This window comes from Ursus americanus, chromosome 21, assembly GCF_024610735.1.
Source record: "Ursus americanus isolate L20-20 chromosome 21, mUrsAme1.1.p, whole genome shotgun sequence".
NCBI classification, from domain to species: domain Eukaryota; kingdom Metazoa; phylum Chordata; class Mammalia; order Carnivora; family Ursidae; genus Ursus; species Ursus americanus.
The window spans coordinates 325,824-342,395 of NC_142147.1; the positions used below are offsets into that span (position 1 = coordinate 325,824).

The 16,572-nt window shown below is 59.5% G+C and overlaps 2 protein-coding genes and 1 long non-coding RNA gene across 5 annotated transcripts in view; 2 read left to right on the forward strand and 1 right to left on the reverse strand.

The window, feature by feature from the left end:
- VPS9D1 (VPS9 domain containing 1) overlaps positions 1–8,001 on the forward strand; it is an 11,958-nt gene extending 3,957 nt beyond the window's left edge. For 2 of the 3 annotated variants that reach the window (XM_045772822.2, XM_045772824.2), the window contains 11 exons: positions 1,169–1,280; positions 1,354–1,416; positions 1,781–1,833; positions 1,937–2,024; positions 2,207–2,292; positions 2,648–3,165; positions 4,218–4,347; positions 4,559–4,767; positions 5,062–5,158; positions 6,734–6,838; positions 7,181–8,001. In XM_045772822.2, coding sequence (XP_045628778.1) covers positions 1,169–1,280; positions 1,354–1,416; positions 1,781–1,833; positions 1,937–2,024; positions 2,207–2,292; positions 2,648–3,165; positions 4,218–4,347; positions 4,559–4,767; positions 5,062–5,158; positions 6,734–6,838; positions 7,181–7,274 — 1,555 coding nt within the window. In that variant the 3' untranslated portion in view covers positions 7,275–8,001. The remainder of the gene's footprint in view (positions 1–1,168; positions 1,281–1,353; positions 1,417–1,780; positions 1,834–1,936; positions 2,025–2,206; positions 2,293–2,647; positions 3,166–4,217; positions 4,348–4,558; positions 4,768–5,061; positions 5,159–6,733; positions 6,839–7,180) is intronic. The other variant, XM_045772823.2, reaches the window with a different exon arrangement.
- Positions 8,002–8,779: 778 nt separating this feature from the next.
- On the reverse strand, positions 8,780–11,223 carry LOC148108199 (uncharacterized). Its single transcript, XR_015727979.1, has 3 exons — positions 10,940–11,223; positions 10,771–10,846; positions 8,780–9,147 (listed from the first exon to the last, which is right to left on the reverse strand). It is a non-coding gene; the product is annotated as an uncharacterized LOC148108199 (long non-coding RNA).
- A 784-nt stretch (positions 11,224–12,007) lies between these two features.
- SPATA2L (spermatogenesis associated 2 like) lies at positions 12,008–16,541 on the forward strand. Its single transcript, XM_045772687.2, has 3 exons — positions 12,008–12,094; positions 12,328–12,631; positions 14,719–16,541. The coding sequence occupies exons 2-3, from the start codon at positions 12,329–12,331 to the stop codon at positions 15,655–15,657; spliced, it is 1,242 nt and encodes a 413-aa protein (XP_045628643.1). The 5' UTR covers positions 12,008–12,094; position 12,328; the 3' UTR covers positions 15,658–16,541.
- Positions 16,542–16,572: the final 31 nt, after the last annotated feature.

Sequence of the window (16,572 nt, forward strand, 5' to 3'; positions counted from 1 at the left end):
TGCAGTCAGAGATAAGCAAGCACAGAAAGAAAACAGAAACTTAGAGAGTAAGAGCAGAAACAGCATGTAAGTATTCAGGGGCAGCTAGCAAAACCCCATGCTCTCTACATTTACAGAAGTGAAAAGCACATTTGATAACAGTGCCAGGGGACAAAAAAAACATAAAATCTGACCCAGCAAGTAAAGAGCCAAGTAGAAAGAAAATGAAAACTATAATACCGAAATTGTTTCTAAAACTTAACTGAAAACAATAATGACAAATTACGTCATGCAGCAAAAGTCCACACGTGCACATAAAAATGAGCGGTTGACTTTATAACAGAGCAGACATAGTTGTGGAAAGAATGAGTGAACTGGTTAAAGGGTCAATAGATCCCCAGAATAAGTCAAAAGAGGGGGAGAGAAAAAAGAAAGTGAGAGAGGGATCGAAGATCTAACACAAAATTATTGGAGTTCCGGAAAAAGAAAAGAAAGAAAGCAGGAGAGGCATTATATGAAGAGCTAACAGGGTCTGCGTTTCTGGAACTGAGACAACACCGTCAGTCAGAAGAATCTGCACTAGGACAGACAAGGCCCGGCTCCTCCTGGCCCTGCTGCTACAGGCCTTGGGGGCCACTGCCACTGAGAGGTTCCAGGCACCTCACTCCTGCATGTGCAGTTTTGGGGCAGGACCAGGCACAAGACTTCCATCCCAGCACAAATTTTTCCTCAGTTGGACTCCTCACAACTGACCCTCTCCCACCATGAAAGCATGAAGACCTGTGAGGCCAAAAGTCTTGCTAGGGGGCGAGGGGTAGCTTTTGGTGACTGTTTCTACCAGGCAGACATGGTTCTCTCTTTAATGGGTGGCAAGCTCATCTAGTTGTTTGACTCACACGATGCCTTTAAAAGGTTTCACATTCTTGGCCAAACATGCATAACTGATCTGTAAAAAGCACAATGTCCAGCTTCTCTTGAAAAATCAGAACTCTTAGCAATTGCAGGTCCTGGTCAGCAGGGCAGAGGTCTCCAGTCCACCCCAGACCTCCTCCCTCCTTTTCATTTCCTGCCTGCCCCCATGACCACCTGCTCACCTTCTGGTCTCAGGGTACAGTCAGGAAGGGTCCTCAGGTCACCAGAGCATTCCAGAGCTTCCGAGGCCTGGACAGCAGCTCTTCACTATTTCCAGGGAGCTGACACCTCTAGAGGAGGCCTCTCTGCAGAATCAGAAGCTGAAGGCCGCCTACGAGGCACGGATGGCCCGTCTGGACCCCAGCCAGGCCATGCAGAAGACATCCCTGGTGAGCAGGTCCCAGGGAGGGTCTGGGTCGGTGGTGGAAGAGAAATAAGCCTTATCTTCTCCTTCCCTTGCAGACCCTGTCCCTGCAGCGGCAGATGATGGAGAACCTTGTGATCGCCAAAGCCCGGGAGGAGACAGTATCCTTTCCCCTCCGTCCCTGGTGTCCCAAGCTGAGGGAGGAGGGGGTGAGGTGGGAAGCGAAGGTGCCAGCGTTGGGGTGGGGACAGAATTCGTCCAGCTTCAGAGAGGCATGTGCTGGAGGGACGGCTCCTGCTCTGCCTGCCTCTGCACAGGCCCTCTTATTCCTCTTAGCACCCACGGGCTCCTCTCCAACCTTCCAGGCAGCTAGGGCTTGCTTCATTCCCTGAGTGAGCACCAGTCTGCAGGCCACCGCCTCCTCTGCGCCGCGTGGCCTGACCGTACCTCCCAGATGCCCAGGGACTCAGTGCAGGCAAGTGGGGGGCCGCCCCACCACACACGGCCTTGACTCTGCTGCCCCAGCTGCAGAGGAAGATGGAGGAGCGCCGGCTACGGCTCCAGGAGGCAGCCAACAGGTGTGTCTCCTCCCACTGGCCTGGGGACAGCTGAGCGGACTGGTGGGAACTTCCGCCCCCACCCCCCCAGCCCTGAGGCTCCCAGCCTTGTCCTTCTCCCCAGGAGGTTCTGCAGTCAAGTCGCCCTGACCCCGGAAGAGCGGGAGCAGCGGGCCCTCTATGCCGCCATCCTTGAGTACGAGCAAGACCATGTGAGTGCCAGGAGCTGCGGGTGGGGCTGTCACGGGTTGCTGTTCCCAGGGCCTGTTGGCATTGGGTCTTCCCTACGTCCCCGGGGGGCACGAACAGTGTGGCGTTGGTCTCCTGGGGTGCAGCCTTGGTGGGGAAGGACGCAAGGACCCAGCCATGCTCTCCAAAGTCTCCTGCCCTGCAGGAGTGGCCGAAGCACTGGAGGGCCCAGCTCAAGAAGAGCCCAGGAGACCTGTCGCTAGTGACCAGCCTGGTGTCCCACCTGCTCAGGTACCAGGGCCTTCTGCCCCCCTACCTCCTGGTTGGCCCTGACGTCAGGCAGACGAAAGGATCAGAAAGGAAAGGGACAGAGGAGGAGATCGGGGGTGGCTGTACGGGGCGCCCACAGGCTCCCTCGGAAGGGCTGGGGTTGCAGACATCCCATCCAGCCGCCCTCATGGTCTTTGAGCAGCTGCCTTCTACCTTCTCAGAGGGGTGGGTCAGACTTTATCTGCCACATTCACTCATAAGGAAGCTGCAAGAGTCACTCCTCTGAAATGTGTCCGGTGGGGCATGGTAGGCAGGTGGCCAGCAGGTGAGGGTGTGGCCACAGCGCTGCACCCCCACCCTCTTCCTGTGCTCGCAGCATTCCCGACCACCCCATCTCGCAGCTCCTGAAGAAGCTTCAGTGTGCAGTGTACCGGGCGCTGTACCCCATCGTGAGCAGGGGCACCGTGGGTGCTGCTTCTGCCCCGGGATGCTGCTCCTTGCCCCTGGACGCCGACGGGCTGCTGGCTCCTGGAAGCCGGCGGCTCCGGCCCTCGCAGAGCCTCTACTGCATGCTGTCCCCAGCGGAGCCCAGCCTGGCCCCGCAGCCCCCGGATGGCACCCACGCCAGTCCCCCTACGCCCCCTCCCCACACTGCCCCCCCAGACAGAGGGCCGGACAGCAGCCCTGCTGGGCCTCCCTCACCCTCGACGCACAGCTTGACCAGTGTGCAGGGCAAAGACAGCTCCTTTGAAGACCTCGAACACTTCTTGGCTACTTCTGAGGGGTGGGGCCGGGGGCGTGGGAGGCCACCTGAGCCCCAAACAACGGGGGTGAAGAAGGAGCCGCTGCTGGAGCAGCTGAAGAGCACTGTGAAGGACATACACAACGCCATCGGTGAGGGCCAGCGTGCCCAGCGTGCCCGCAGGACGGGTGGGCGAGGGGAGGGGGCGGCTCCAGCTCTGAAGCCTGTGCCCCACGAAAAGCTTTTCACAGGGCTGCATGGGCCCTGGGGAGGACAGGCTCCTCTGGCTGGTGGCAGCCAGGCTTGATCTGCAGAGCCTGCTCTGTCCACCCTTCTCTGGGGCAAACTCCCGTGTTTAGCAGACAGGAGGGAAGCCTGCTCTGAGAGCAGCTGGGGCCGGCTGTGGGCCCAAGGTCTCCCCCACCACCGGCTGTCTGCTCACTGGGCTGCACCAGGAAGTGCAGCCTGGTCCATTCCAGCCTTCTGTTTGGGGAAGGGTCTACTGTCAGATCCTCTGGCCTCCAGGTGGTCCTGGCTGGCCCACAGGGTTGGACTCGGGTCGTTCCAAACCAAGGACCATCAGGTGTGTGCAGCCTGGTGGTGACAATGGCCTTTTCCATTTTGAGAATAGTGTGTGGATTCCCTAAGGGTCAGCGCCTAGGGTAGCTGGTGACTCCCAAGTCCCTTCCAAGGAGGAAGGCTTTCAGAGTTTTCTAAAAACCAGTGAGGGAGTCCCAACAGGGGACTTGGAATGCCTTCTGAGGTCACCTGGATGGGTCTCCCATCTCCCCAGGCCTCAGGTCTTGTTTTAAATACACATCTAAAGTTCTTGCAGGTTCCCACAGAACAAACTCCTTCAGAAAGAGGCTTTCCTTTGCCTTTCTCAGCCTGTCTTAGTTCCTCAGGGGAGCTGGGCATGATTCTGGGGGCTTCTAGGTGCACGGACCCCAGGCCCCATGGACACAGAAGCGGGGAGCTTGAGAGGGATGTGGAGGGGGGTTCAGACAGAGCCCCACCCCACGAGCCAGAACACTGGCGCTGTCCATACTGAGCTGGCTCTAGGAGGGTGGGAGAGGAGGGGGCAGGAGTGGGGCCCACTTGGGCACCCCAGGCTGGCTGGGGATGACCTCCAGGGGCTGCCAGCCTGGGGCTGGAGGGCCCAGCCGTCCCCACAGCGCCATTGTGCCGGCTCTGCTCCCGGCAGACAGGCTGCTCTCGCTGACCCTCCTGGCTTTCGAAGGCCTGAATACGGCCGCCTCCAAGGACCGATGCCTGGCCTGCATCGAGGAGCCCTTCTTCTCTCCACTGTGGCCCCTGCTCCTGGCACTTTATAGGTATGATCACAGTTCCAGTCCCCATAGGGCCTTCCACTCCATGACCGCTGGGGCACACTTCCCGCTGGTGCTTTACTCTTAGACCGCCCTCAGATACCTAATCCCCACCCCCCTCCCCGTGACTCAGGGGTATAGCTGGCTTTTCTAGCTCTGCCTCCATCCCTGGGACAGAGACTCCTGGGCAGCTGAGCCTGGCCTCTCTCTGTCCCAGGAGTGTGCACCGCCTCCGGGAGGCTGCCCTGAGCAGGAGCATGGAACTCTACAGGAATGCACCCCCAGCCACCATAGGCATTCCCAGGAAGCTCCTCCCCCGGGACTTGGAGGCCACAGGAGCTGGTGCCTACCCCTACCGTGCTGCAGCCCAGGAGCTGGGCTTGCTGGTCCTGGAGAGCTGCCCCCAGAAGAAGCTGGAGTGCATCGGTGAGGGGTTGCAGTTTGGAAGGACAGAAGAGGGAACATGGTCAGATAAGGTTGCATCCCAGAGGGTGACCGGAGTCTCTGTGTTTGCCCTGAGTTGCAGACCTCCTCCTGTCACGTGGGGGTGTGTCTCACGGGACATAAGGGGTGTGAGCGTACGACCTACGGGAGGGAGCTTCTCAGCTCTGCCTAGCTACATGTGACATGACAGGGCTGGGTGCCTGAGAGTTGTGGACTCCGGGCTGTCCGGGGACCGGCTCCACTCAGCCCTCTCTTGACCTCACTCCTGTGCCACAGTGCGGGTCCTGCGGGTCATCTGTGCCTGTGCCGAGGACTACTACCGGGCCCAGGAGGCTGCCCCTGAGACCAGACCCCAGCTGGGTGCCGCAGCCATGTGAGTCCCAAAAGTGCACAGACTGGGGTGGGCACTGAGCATGTGGGGGACTGCCTGCAGAGGTCTGGGGGTGGAGAGAGCCCTCCCGTCCTGCCCCAAGCACCGGGACCTCAGGTTTCCGCCTGGATTCTGGGCCCCTGGGCCCCAGAATCCCTGCTGCTCCAGTGAGCTTTGCCGGGTTCATCGTCTAGGAGAGTACACATTTCCGCAGGGGCTCCAGCCCCCATGGGATGACGCCCTCCCACCCCTCTGGGCAGAGCTTCTTAGGAGTTAGGGACCACCTGGCTAACCTGTGAAACTTAGGGTTGCTTGTCCCAGAAGCATGTGCTTGGAGAAACAGCCCCAGCCTCAGTGAAGAGCTTGCTCCCTGTGCTAAGCTCCCAGACCTGGGGTTCCTGCATCATCCCTGCCCCCACTCTCCTGAGGTGAGGTAGGGGTCTTCTCTACCTGGATCTCTGAGGCCTGGTTCTATCTGTCTCATCTGAACCCTCCTGGGGCCAGCAGCCCCTTGCCGTGGCCTCCACTTGGGGCTTGCAGCTCCTCGGCACCTGCAGGGGCTCTGCCTGCTGCCACCCTGCCCCAGAGACCAGTGTTATAATGAAGACATCTGTCATTTGAACCTGGTGGGTTGGTTTTAGCACCTACCTACACCCCAGGGCCTGGGGGTAATGGGCAGGTAGAAGCCTGAGTTGAGCATGAGATCAGCAGGGAAGAGCTCCACCCAAGGAGAACGAAACGGATGCACCCCCAGCAATCCCAGGGCCAGGATACAGGACCTCAGCTGCAGGATTGGGGTGGAGGGCCCCCCTTCACCAGTTTGCCATGTGCTTCAGAGTGAGTAGCTGTAGGTGTAAGAGGTCTAGGGCTGAACGTGTTCTGGGTCCCAGCTGCAGTCCCATGCTCCCTCTCTCCATTGGGTGCCTGAGGAGTGAGGACGGTGTCACACGTATGGTGGTTTACGTCCCTGCGGGTATGAGGTGCCTGGGGCGGTGAGGGCAGGGCCACGAGCAGGAGCTCACCACGTGTGAGGCCTTCCTGTTTGGTGTCATACTCAAGCCATAGTCTTTGTTCCCGTGCTCTTCCCAGAGACCACCAACCTGTGGGCCCCTTGGGCCAGGGTTCTGCGTGCCCTGCAAGGCCTCCCTTGGCGCCTTTTTAGCTCCCCTACATGCCTCTTGGGCATCTCAGGTGCCTGGCTCCGATCCCAGGTGTCAGCAGGCTGCCCGGGACGTGGGCCATCCCCTCCGTTGTCCCGCTCCCCAGGTGTGGGCAGGCTTGTAGGGCCAGCTTGTGAGGTTGAGGCTGCCCCCGTGCACTGTGGGGGTGTCCCCTTGTCCAGCCATGGGCTCTGCAGCACAGGGTTCCCATTCAGGGACAGCCTTGCTGCCTGTAGTGGCTGCCAACGCTGCTGACCTGAGTCCACTCCCAACTCCCCCACGCAGGCGGGCAGGAGGGGCACAGGGAGAGCAGCTGGCAAGCCCAAGACCACTCCAGAGGCCAAGCCGGGGGCTGCAGGGTTTTGGGGATTGAGTGGCCATACTGGCCCCCGGAGCCTACCCTGCCTCTACCCAACAGTGGTGCCGACGACCTGCTGCCCATCTTGTCGTTTGTGGTGCTGAGAAGTGGTCTCCCCCAGTTGGTGTCAGAGTGTGCTGCCCTGGAGGAGTTCATCCATGAGGGGTAGGAGGCCCCAGCTGGAGTTGGGCCAGCATGGGGGACTGGGCACATGCTCCCAGGTCAGGGGTCCACCTGTGCACATGGCTCATGGTCCCCTGTCCCAGCCCCTGCCCACCACCCCTTGCTCAGCATACTGCTTAAACAGGCACTGGGTGGGGGGGCATACCTTGAGCAGTATCTGCCTGGGCAGTGGGCTGTCCTCTAGCCCAGCCTCCCTGACACACCCCTGTGGGACCTCAGCGTCCAGGTCCTGCCCCATGAGGGCAGACACACCTTCCAAAGTGCTGGAGGCCTCCTTGCGTCCCCTGGACGTGACGGGTGCTGCCTGTGCCCACCTCTACACAGGTACCTGATTGGAGAGGAGGGCTACTGCCTGACGTCACTACAGAGCGCCCTGAGCTACGTGGAGCTGCTGCCCCGGGGGGCCCTGGGCAAGTAGAGGAGGACGGGACCTACTGAGGACCATCCAGGGGTCACCTGCTCTGGGGCGGGGGCAGCAGGCTAGCTGTGGTGGGGCTCTGCAGCTCTCATACCTGTCCTAACCTGACATCTGCCCCCAGGGACTTGAGGAGACACCTCTGTTCGTCAGAGGACAGAGCGGAGCTGAAGCAGCTCCTAGGAAGGAGGCCCGTGAGAGGCTTTGTGCAGGAACACCAGAGCTATGGACTCCCCTGGGGCCTCTACACGTGTCCTCACAGCCCCAGCAACTCAACGATGGGGGGACCTTAGGCCTGGCAGAGGGCAGGTCTGGTTTCTCTCCCTTCCCCTCCCCGGTGTCAGCTTCCAGGCCCAGTGTCTTGTTAGAGTCAAGAAGAGAGCCTGTCCCCACCCCCTGCCTCCCACCCAAGGCCTGGGGCCCCAGGTGGTTTGAAACTGTACTGTTTACTTATTGGGCACTGACCACTCCATTCTCCTCTGGAGCCCAGGCACCTCCAGGGCACCCGCCTGTGTCTGGGGCCTCTGAGCCACTCCGGCCCTTGGCACAGTAGGCATTGGACGTCCTGGGACCCCTGGCCGATTCCCATCCCTGCATGTCCCCTTCTGGGTCAATGTGAACCTGAGGGTCAGTGACTGCCTGCATCCCAGTGTCCACTCTGACTGTTACATGTCCCGGGCAGCCACTGACACAGCCAGAAATAAAGAGGTCACTGACGTCTCATGCTGCACAGCTCGCATGCTTCCATTCCACTGGCTGCGTGGAGGCCCGAGTAGCACAACCCTCTCCCATGCCGACCAGCAAGAGCCAGACTGTCCCAGAGACCACCTCCCAGACCCTCTGGGGCCGCACCCCTCTAGGACAGGACATGCTCTGCATCCTGAGTGGGTCGGGCAGGACCTGGGACTGGACCTCTTGGCCCGAGGGGCTCTTGGGAAGCATCTTCATTCTCCAGATGGGAAATACGCGGGTGCCCTGAGTCGTGATCTGTGTCGCCCCTGAAGAGGAGAAAGCAGGTAGCCCAGCCCCAGCTGCAGGCAGCATCGGTCAGGGAAGGAGGGACCCCTGGCAAACCTGAGTTCCCACCGAGGCAAGTGGTTTAGGCCCAGCCACACCAGGGCCAGTTATGGGAGCAGTGTGCACGTTCCCCAGAAAAGGCTCTTATGAGACAGCATTGGGATTTGGTGGTTATTGGGAGTTCTGCAGGTCTTTCTTCCCAGGAATTCCATGAGGAACCAAGGCAGGAACAGGGGAAGCACCTTCTCTAGGCTACATGTCATGATGGCAGAGCTGGGTTTGAGCTCAGCAACCCAACTTAAGAGGCCAATGGGCACCTGTGGTCAAGACCCCATGGTTGGGTGCTGGGCCCAGTGGGCTGGGGCAGGCCAACCTGAATCCCTGGGGTCCTCTGCCTGTCAGTGCCCCCACAGCAGATAATCCAGTATTCACCCAACACCTTGCCTTTGTCTCCCCACCCTTGCCCTGCCCTTGGCCCCCCCGACATTCTGCTTATGCTCTTGTAAGTGTAGAGTTCTGAGTAACCCAGACCTGGATGAGAACACCAGCCAACCATGGAGCCTTGGGAAGAGGATAACATCCATGCTTCAGTCCTTGGCACGGACATCTCAAGGATGGGATTTTAAAGGCCCCTTCATAGAGCAGATAGAGGATGAAGGTGTGTCTTCAGCTAAGCCTGATAGTGGACGTACCTGTTGGCTTGGTGCTGGGGACCACACCTCTTGGGATGGGCCCGATACAGGCTGTCTCCTCGGCACCCTGTTCCAGGCGCTGCAGTCGGGCAGGCTGAGCCTTGGCTCTCTGGGCCCGTGGTTCCTCCATAAAACGGATGAATAGTCCACTCTTCCCACTGGAAATCCTGCAAATCAACAAGAAAAATCGAAACAGTCCCAAATAGAAAAATAGCAAAGGTTATGAACAGACTGTCTACAGAGGAGGAAGGTTTTTTGTTTGTAGACTTATTTATCTATTTGAGAGAGCGAGCACACGTGAGCAGGGGGAGGGGCAGAGGGAGAGGGAGAATCTCAAGCAGACGCCACACTAAGTGATGCAGGGCTCAGTCTCACGACCCTGAGATCATGAACTGAGCCGAAATCTAGAGTCAGGCACTTAACCGACTGCACCAGCCAGGCACCTCCAGAAGAGAAAGGTGTTTTATTGTTTTTTTTTGTTTTAAGATTTTATTTATGTATTCGACAGAGATAGAGACAGCCAGCGAGAGAGGGAACACAAGCAGGGGGAGTGGGAGAGGAAGAAGCAGGCTCATAGCGGAGGAGCCTGATGTGGGGCTCGATCCCATAATGCCAGGATCACGCCCTGAGCCAAAGGCAGACGCTTAACGACTGCGCCACCCAGGCGCCCCCAGAAGAGAAAGTTTTAAAAAGCTACTGAGCATGAGAAGTGTTCAAAACTTTAAAAATCAAGAAATGCAAATTAACACAATAACAAGGTAGAATTTCATGTGTGTTATTCTGGTAAAATCCAAAACCTGGGCAAAGCTGAGCCTGGCGGTGTACATGCACTGGAAACCATACACACAGTGTGGGGTGTACCGGGCAGCCGATTCAAGAACCAGCTGCAGGCCTGGGCCAACACAAATGTCAGACGACCCTCCGACCTTACAACCAGGTCATCAGAGGACACGTACACGGATGGAGTCAGGCAGTGTGGCATCCAGGGAGGCTGGAGGGGGACTGTGGTAAATGCACGTGGCCCCACATTGATTCCTGTGTAACAAACCACCCCACCTCATTGGCTTAAACACAACAGTGAGTCTTCCATCTGGGCAGCATTCAGTGGGGGCAGCCCATCCCCGCACCCCCAGCATCGGCTCGGTCAGCTTCCAGGTTGGGTGACCCAATGTCAGGGACTGGAATCATCTAGAGCTTTGTGGATGCTTGTCAGCTAGGACCTCAGTCGGGGCTCAACTACGTTCTCAGAACCACGTGAGGCCTGTGTTAGTTTCCCCTGGCGGCCATAACACAATGGCACACACTGAGTCAGGTAAAACGACAGAAATTTATTAAGGTTCTGCAGGCTAGAATTTGAATTCAAGATGCAGTGGAGACCACACTCCCTCAAGTACTACAGCAGAATCCATCGTCCTGGCTCCTACGGTCCTCGGCTGGTAGCAGAGCTCCAATCTCTGCCTCCATCGCCACAGACCTTCTCCTCCTCCATGTCTGTGCCTAACTTCTCTCTTACTGTGACAACACCGGTCGTATTGGATTTAGGGCCCATCCTAATTCAGCATGACTTCATCCTAACTTGATTATATCTGCAAAGAACCTGTTTCCAAATAATCTCACATTCCCAGGTACTAGGTGGACACGGATCTGGGGGAACATTATTTAGCCCAGTGCAAGGTCTCTCCACGTGGCTGCCGGCTCCCCCACAATATGATGGCTAGATTCCAAGAGCAAACAACTCAAGACAATAAGGTGTTTTAATGACTTTACCTAGAAGTCAAATAATGTCTCACCTCCATTCTATGGGTGGAAGCAGGTGCAAAGACCTGTCTGGCTCCAAGTGTCACACTGAGAAGAGCCACGCGTGCCCTAGAGGAGCAAACAACAGTGGAGAGCCATCGCCTGGAGTCACACACAGCAACGGCACTGAGTGCAGAACCGAAGCAGCAGACCACCACCTACTTGGAGTTGAAGACACGGTCCTGCACCGAGGGAGCGGGCGCACCACACTCTAACAGTCCTCTTAGGGCTGGGGGATACGGCCATGGATGAATGCAATTCGAGAGGCCTCGCATCTGAAGACCACGATGGATTCAGTGGTGAACTGAAGACAATGGTTAAGCTCAACCCTTCCGCATACGAGCAGGAGATGACCCGAACCGTCTCCTCACAGTTGGTGTGGCCCTAGGGCTGGGTTCAGTACACGGTAAGTGAAACGCCTCTGTGTTGAGTGGTGGCCAGCAAAATGTTTCAAGGAGATCCCCAACTTGGTTACAGGATTTTTCTAAAAGTCCCATTCGAGTATCTGAAGACGCACGTGCAGCGAGCGCACTGCCAGGTGAAAACTCCTAAGAGAAAAATCTCTCCCCCCGCAGGTCGCATCTCAACAAAGTGGTCTGGAGAGGGGAGGGGCCCAGAAACCAAGGGCAGACCCCGCCCAGGGAGGAAGGTCTACAGAAGACCTTCCTTGCACTGAGCTGGGAACCCCAAGGACTAAATCTCTCCCATCCCTCCTCCGCCCAAGTGGCCCTAGCGCACGGGTCAGGCGCCTGGAAACGAGGCAGGCCTAGCTAGGGAGGGGCCTTCACCCCGCCTCAGGGACCCCCAGATGCTGCTCTCAGGGGCCGGGAAGCTGAGCCCACAGAAAGACTCTGGGGCCGCCCCACCCACCTGAGGCTGCTGTTTTAACCACGCCGAAACGCACCTCCCTGTGCCCACGTTGAGCTCTGGGCTGGGCCGGGGGCGCACTGGGAGCACCTGCTTCCGCCGCGGCTGCCGCTGCCAGCGCCTTGCTCAGACGGAGGGGCTGGTGGGATGCACGTTCCTCGTGCGCCCGCCGTGCGCGCGCCAGCAGCCCCGGCCCAGGATCCGCCAAGGGCGGCCCGGGCGCCTCGGGTAAGCAGGAGAAGCGGGGGCAGGTGCTCAGCTGGGCGGCACCAGGCCCCGCCCCCAGCTCGGCCCCACCCCGGTTAGCCGAGGGGGCGGTTCCAGAGCAAGCCCCGCCCCCGAGCGTCATGGGCAGGGCCGATGGGCGGAGCCGCCAGCGGCGGAAGAACGGGGCCGCGGGAGAGGTCCGAGCGGAGAGACGGCCGATTGGGATCCGCTGGGGACCGGCAGGTAGAGCGGTCCCTCGCGGGACACTGAGCACGATCTGGTGGTCGAGGTGGGGGGTCTCTGTTCGAGAGGGGGACACAGCTGGCGGGGCTGGTCTCCAGGGAAGGGGGGTGCTGTAGATACTGGTGGCTCTCAGCGAGGTCGCGGGGCTGTAGGGGGACATGTGGATGCTGGGGGGGGGCGCACAGCCGGCGGGGAGAGGTCTCGGGTTCCTGACACTGTACCCCGCCCGCCAGAATGGGCAGCAGCTCGCTGTCCGAGGACTACCGCTTGTGCCTGGAGCGTGAGCTGCGGCGTGGCCGCGCGGGCGTGTGCGGGGACCCATCGCTGCGCGCGGTGCTGTGGCAGATCCTGGTGGAGGACTTCGACCTGCACGGGGCGCTGCAGGACGACGCGCTGGCGCTGCTCACCGACGGCCTGTGGGGCCGCGCTGATCTGGCCCCCGCGCTGCGCGGCCTGGCCCGCGCCTTCGAGCTGCTGGAGCTGGCCGCTGTGCACCTGTACCTGCTGCCCTGGAGGAAGGAGTTCACCACCATCAAGGTAGGGAGCTGGGCCGAGGGGGCTCCCCTGCTCAGGCTGCTGTGTCCTGTGGGGCGGAGGCTACCATCTGGAACAAGGGATTTCGGGTGTCTGCAGAGCTGAGTGGGTCTCACAGGGCTCAGAAGACGTTTGGGGCACTTTGGGGCAGCTCTTGGCCAAGGTGTCTCTCCCCATTACCCGCCCCCTCACCCGCACTCCCACGGCTGAAAACATCGTGCGGGTCGAGGCCACCCAGTCCGGGTGCCTGCCTTGGGGAAATCCTTGCTTCTCAAAGCTTGAATCAGTGTCCTCCCCTAAAGTGGCCTCACAGCCCCTGTAGCACAGAAATCCCAGGACAGGTGCATGGGAGGGACTTGAGGTTCCATGGTCATCCCAATCCTTCCATGATCCCATTTATAGAGCAGGAGATTGCGTGGGTGTATCCCCTGTGAAGTAGGTAGGGGCTGGAGGCCCTGCCTACACTGGGGTCTGCACTGGTCACCCCTGTGGGTGAAATGCTGGCCTGCAGGAGGGGGCAGGCATTTGGCCTCCAAAGCTAATTTGGAAGAGTAGGAAGGTGCTGATGTCATTGGGCACGTGGGCGAGTCCACCTCCACTGGTTGCCATGGCAGCAGCAGCCTCTCTCCCTCTCTCTCTCCCCCCCTCCTCCCTCTTTCCCTCTCCTTCTCTCTCACCCCACCCTCCTCTCCTCCACTCCTCCTCTCTCTCAAGAGGTGAGCTCTGGAGCCCGTTGCTTCATGGGGACACCTGCCGGCCAGAGGTTCTAGGACATTTCATTCAGATAACAGGGCGGGAGGCACCCTCAAGCAGCAGCCCCATGGGAAGCCAAGAACAGAGTAGACAGGTCCGCCTTTAAGGTGCTCCTGGGCTTCAGTGTTGGGCAGACCTGGTTGGGATCTGGTTCTGCTTACTCTTAACTGTGTAGCTTTGTGCAAGTTACCTAATCTCTCTGAACCCATGTCCTCATCTGTGAAACAGACACAAGAGTAGTCCAGTCCAAGGTCGGTTGTGAGGGGTGAAGGCAAAGTACAGTGCCTGCCCACGGCAGCGCTCAGTCTGCGGGAGGTGCGTCAGAAGCCGTAAGCGGAGGAATGCTGACCAGATCCCAGAGTTCTGGAATTTTAGAACTGGGGGAGGCACAGCACCATCACTTTTTTTTTTTTTTTTAAGATCTTATTTATTTGACAGAGAGAGAGAGCGCGCGCACACAAGGGAGAATGGTAGGCAGAGGGAGAGGGAGAAGCAGGCTCCTCACCAAGCAGGGAGCCCGACGCGGGGCTCAATCTCACCATCCTGAGATCATGACTTGAACAGATACCAAGAGTTGGACACTTAACCGACTGAGCCAGCCAGGTGTCCCCAGGACCATCATCCTGAAGCCCTTCCAGTTCCCCACAGGACTGCAGCCTAGAAAGCACTTTCCCATCTGGTATTCCCAGGCTCTCAGCCCAGCTGCACATTAGAGCCTCCAAAAAACGTTTCACCTACGTGGTGGAATGCTACACAGTTGGAAAAATGAATGGCTCAGCCTCTGTGCCAATGGGAAAGCTCTCCAGAAGGGGAAGTGGGAAGGTGGCGTTCAGAACAACGTGTCGGAGCAGATAAGCACCCCTATTTGTGTTTGCCTGACCAAATCTCAGCAAAACCCCAGGGGTGACAGGAGGTGGAGACCCCAAGGGAAGCGAGTTTTTCGTTTTGTTTTTTTTTATTAAGATTTCATTTGAGAGAGTGAGCAAGAGCAGGAGTGAGGGGTGAGGAAGAAAGGGAGAGGGAGCCTGACGCGGGACTTGATCCCGGGACCCTGGGACCATGACCTGAGCTGAGGGCAGATGCTCAACTGACTGAGTCACCCGGCTGCTACAGAAGTGAGATTTCTTAACATAAGAGCTCTTTATTTTGTTCTGATTTATCAGCTGGGCCTGCCCCAGCCATGGAAGTGGGTCTGCAGAGCTGGGTGCAAGCGTGTCGCTGAGCAACCCCTCTGAAGGGTGTCAGCAGAGCCCAAATAGGCCGAGGCCAGACCAAGCCTGAGCGTGGGTCAGGTCTGTGGGTGAGTGGGCTGCTGCTGACCAGACCCTCCTCTGCAGACCTTTTCAGGGGGCTATGTGCACGTGCTCAAGGGTGCCCTCTCCGAGGACCTCCTCCTCCAGAGCTTCCAGAAGATGGGTTATGTGCCCAGGGACAACCACCGCCTCATGATGGCTGCCCTGCCACCCGCCTGCCAACTGGTGCAAGTGGCCCTGGGCTGCTTCGCCCTCCGGCTGGAGTGTGAAATCCTAGGCGAGGTGCTGGCGCAGCTGGGCACCAGCGTGCTACCAGCGGATGAGCTGCTGCAGGCCCGGCGGGCCAGTGCAGATGTGGCCTCCTGCGTGGCCTGGCTGCAGCAGCGGCTGGCCCGGGAAGAGGAGCCACCACCTCTGCCCCCCCGGGGTTCCCCAACCGTCTACCAGAGCCCGCTGGACCTCTACCGGGACCTGCAGGAGGACGAGGGCTCGGAGGAGGCCAGCCTGTACGGTGGGCCCTCACCAGGCCCCGACTCACCACCCCCCGAGCTGGCCTGCCACCCTCTGCTGTGGGAACAGAGCGCCAAACTGTGGGGGGCCAGGGGCAGGGCCTGGGAGCCCCTAGGGGAGGTAGAGGTGCTGCCACAGTCCAGCAGCCCACCCTATGGGGCCTCGGAGGAGGAGCTGGAGCCAGAGCCTACAGCTTTCTCCTTCCTCTCCCTGCGACGTGAGCTGCTCAGTCAGCCTGCAGACGTGGCTGCTCCCAAAGCCCCAGGGAGCCCTGGGCGGTCCAGCCCCCAGCCCCCCGGCTACCAGGCACACAGCTGCCTAGCTCCTGGTGCCCTGCCCACCCTCTGCTGTGATACTTGTCGTCAGCTGCACGGGCCCCACTGTGCCGCCCTGCCCACCTGCCGTCCAGGCCACGTGCTCCGCCCACTGCTCAGTGACACCCAGCGGCGCCTCTGGCTGCAACGCGCACAGGTGGACACCCTGCTCTACGATGGACCCGGGGCCCAACCTTAGGCCCAGCCTCAAGAGCCTTCCAGAGACTGTTTCTGTGGTGCTTCCCTGAGCCTCATCAGTTCTTGGGCCTAAGCCCCCGACCACCCTAACCCCTGGGGACTCCTGGGCACAGCGAGGTGGGGAATTGGGCTTCATGAGGCAGGATGTGGGGTCCTGCCTTCCATGGGAAGCCCCTGCCTTGACCTGGCGGACTCCCTACCCCCTGCGCCCAGCATCCAGGCTCACGTCCAAATGTGCTGCATGGAGGAGTCTTACCACCAAGCCTACACCCAACAAAGGGCCCTCCCCCTCCTCCCACCCCAATCTCATTGCAGGGCCCAGCACTCAGCGTGTAGCTCCTGATCTGAGCCCTACAGCTGTCCTTCAGAACACCACGTCCCTCCAAATGTCCAGAGGAGACTCTCCTCACAGGGGTGTCCTTGGGGGCCACTGAGCGCCACTGTGACCAGTCTGGGGGCTCTGCGAGGTCCATGGCTGACCTAGCCCCTTGCCCAGAGGTGTCATGAGCCAGAGCTGAATGAGCAGAGGGCTGGCTGGAGACCAGATGGGCCAGGAAGTTTGGTCCGCAAGTGGGGAAGGAATGATCTGACCTCAAAACAGACTGAGGCGGCCCCAGAAGTCCAGGGCAGAGGCGGCTAGTGGAGCCTGGATGGGCTGTGTCACTCCCCTTGCGGGTAGAATGTGGGGCTTCCGAGCAGTCAGCACCCCACATGCCACCCTGCTGCTTGCTTTTGGCTGCACAGCTCTGGAAGGCGGGGGGGAGGCCGTGCAGGCTTCCCTCCTGAGAACTCTCCCTGCGTCAGTGGTAAAGGTGGGTCTGGGCTCCTGAGCAGCCACGTGCTAAGGCCGACTTCCGAGGCCAAGGCAGGCAGGCAGGCAGAGCCCCTTCCCCTGGGAACTACTCAGCCGCAGGAC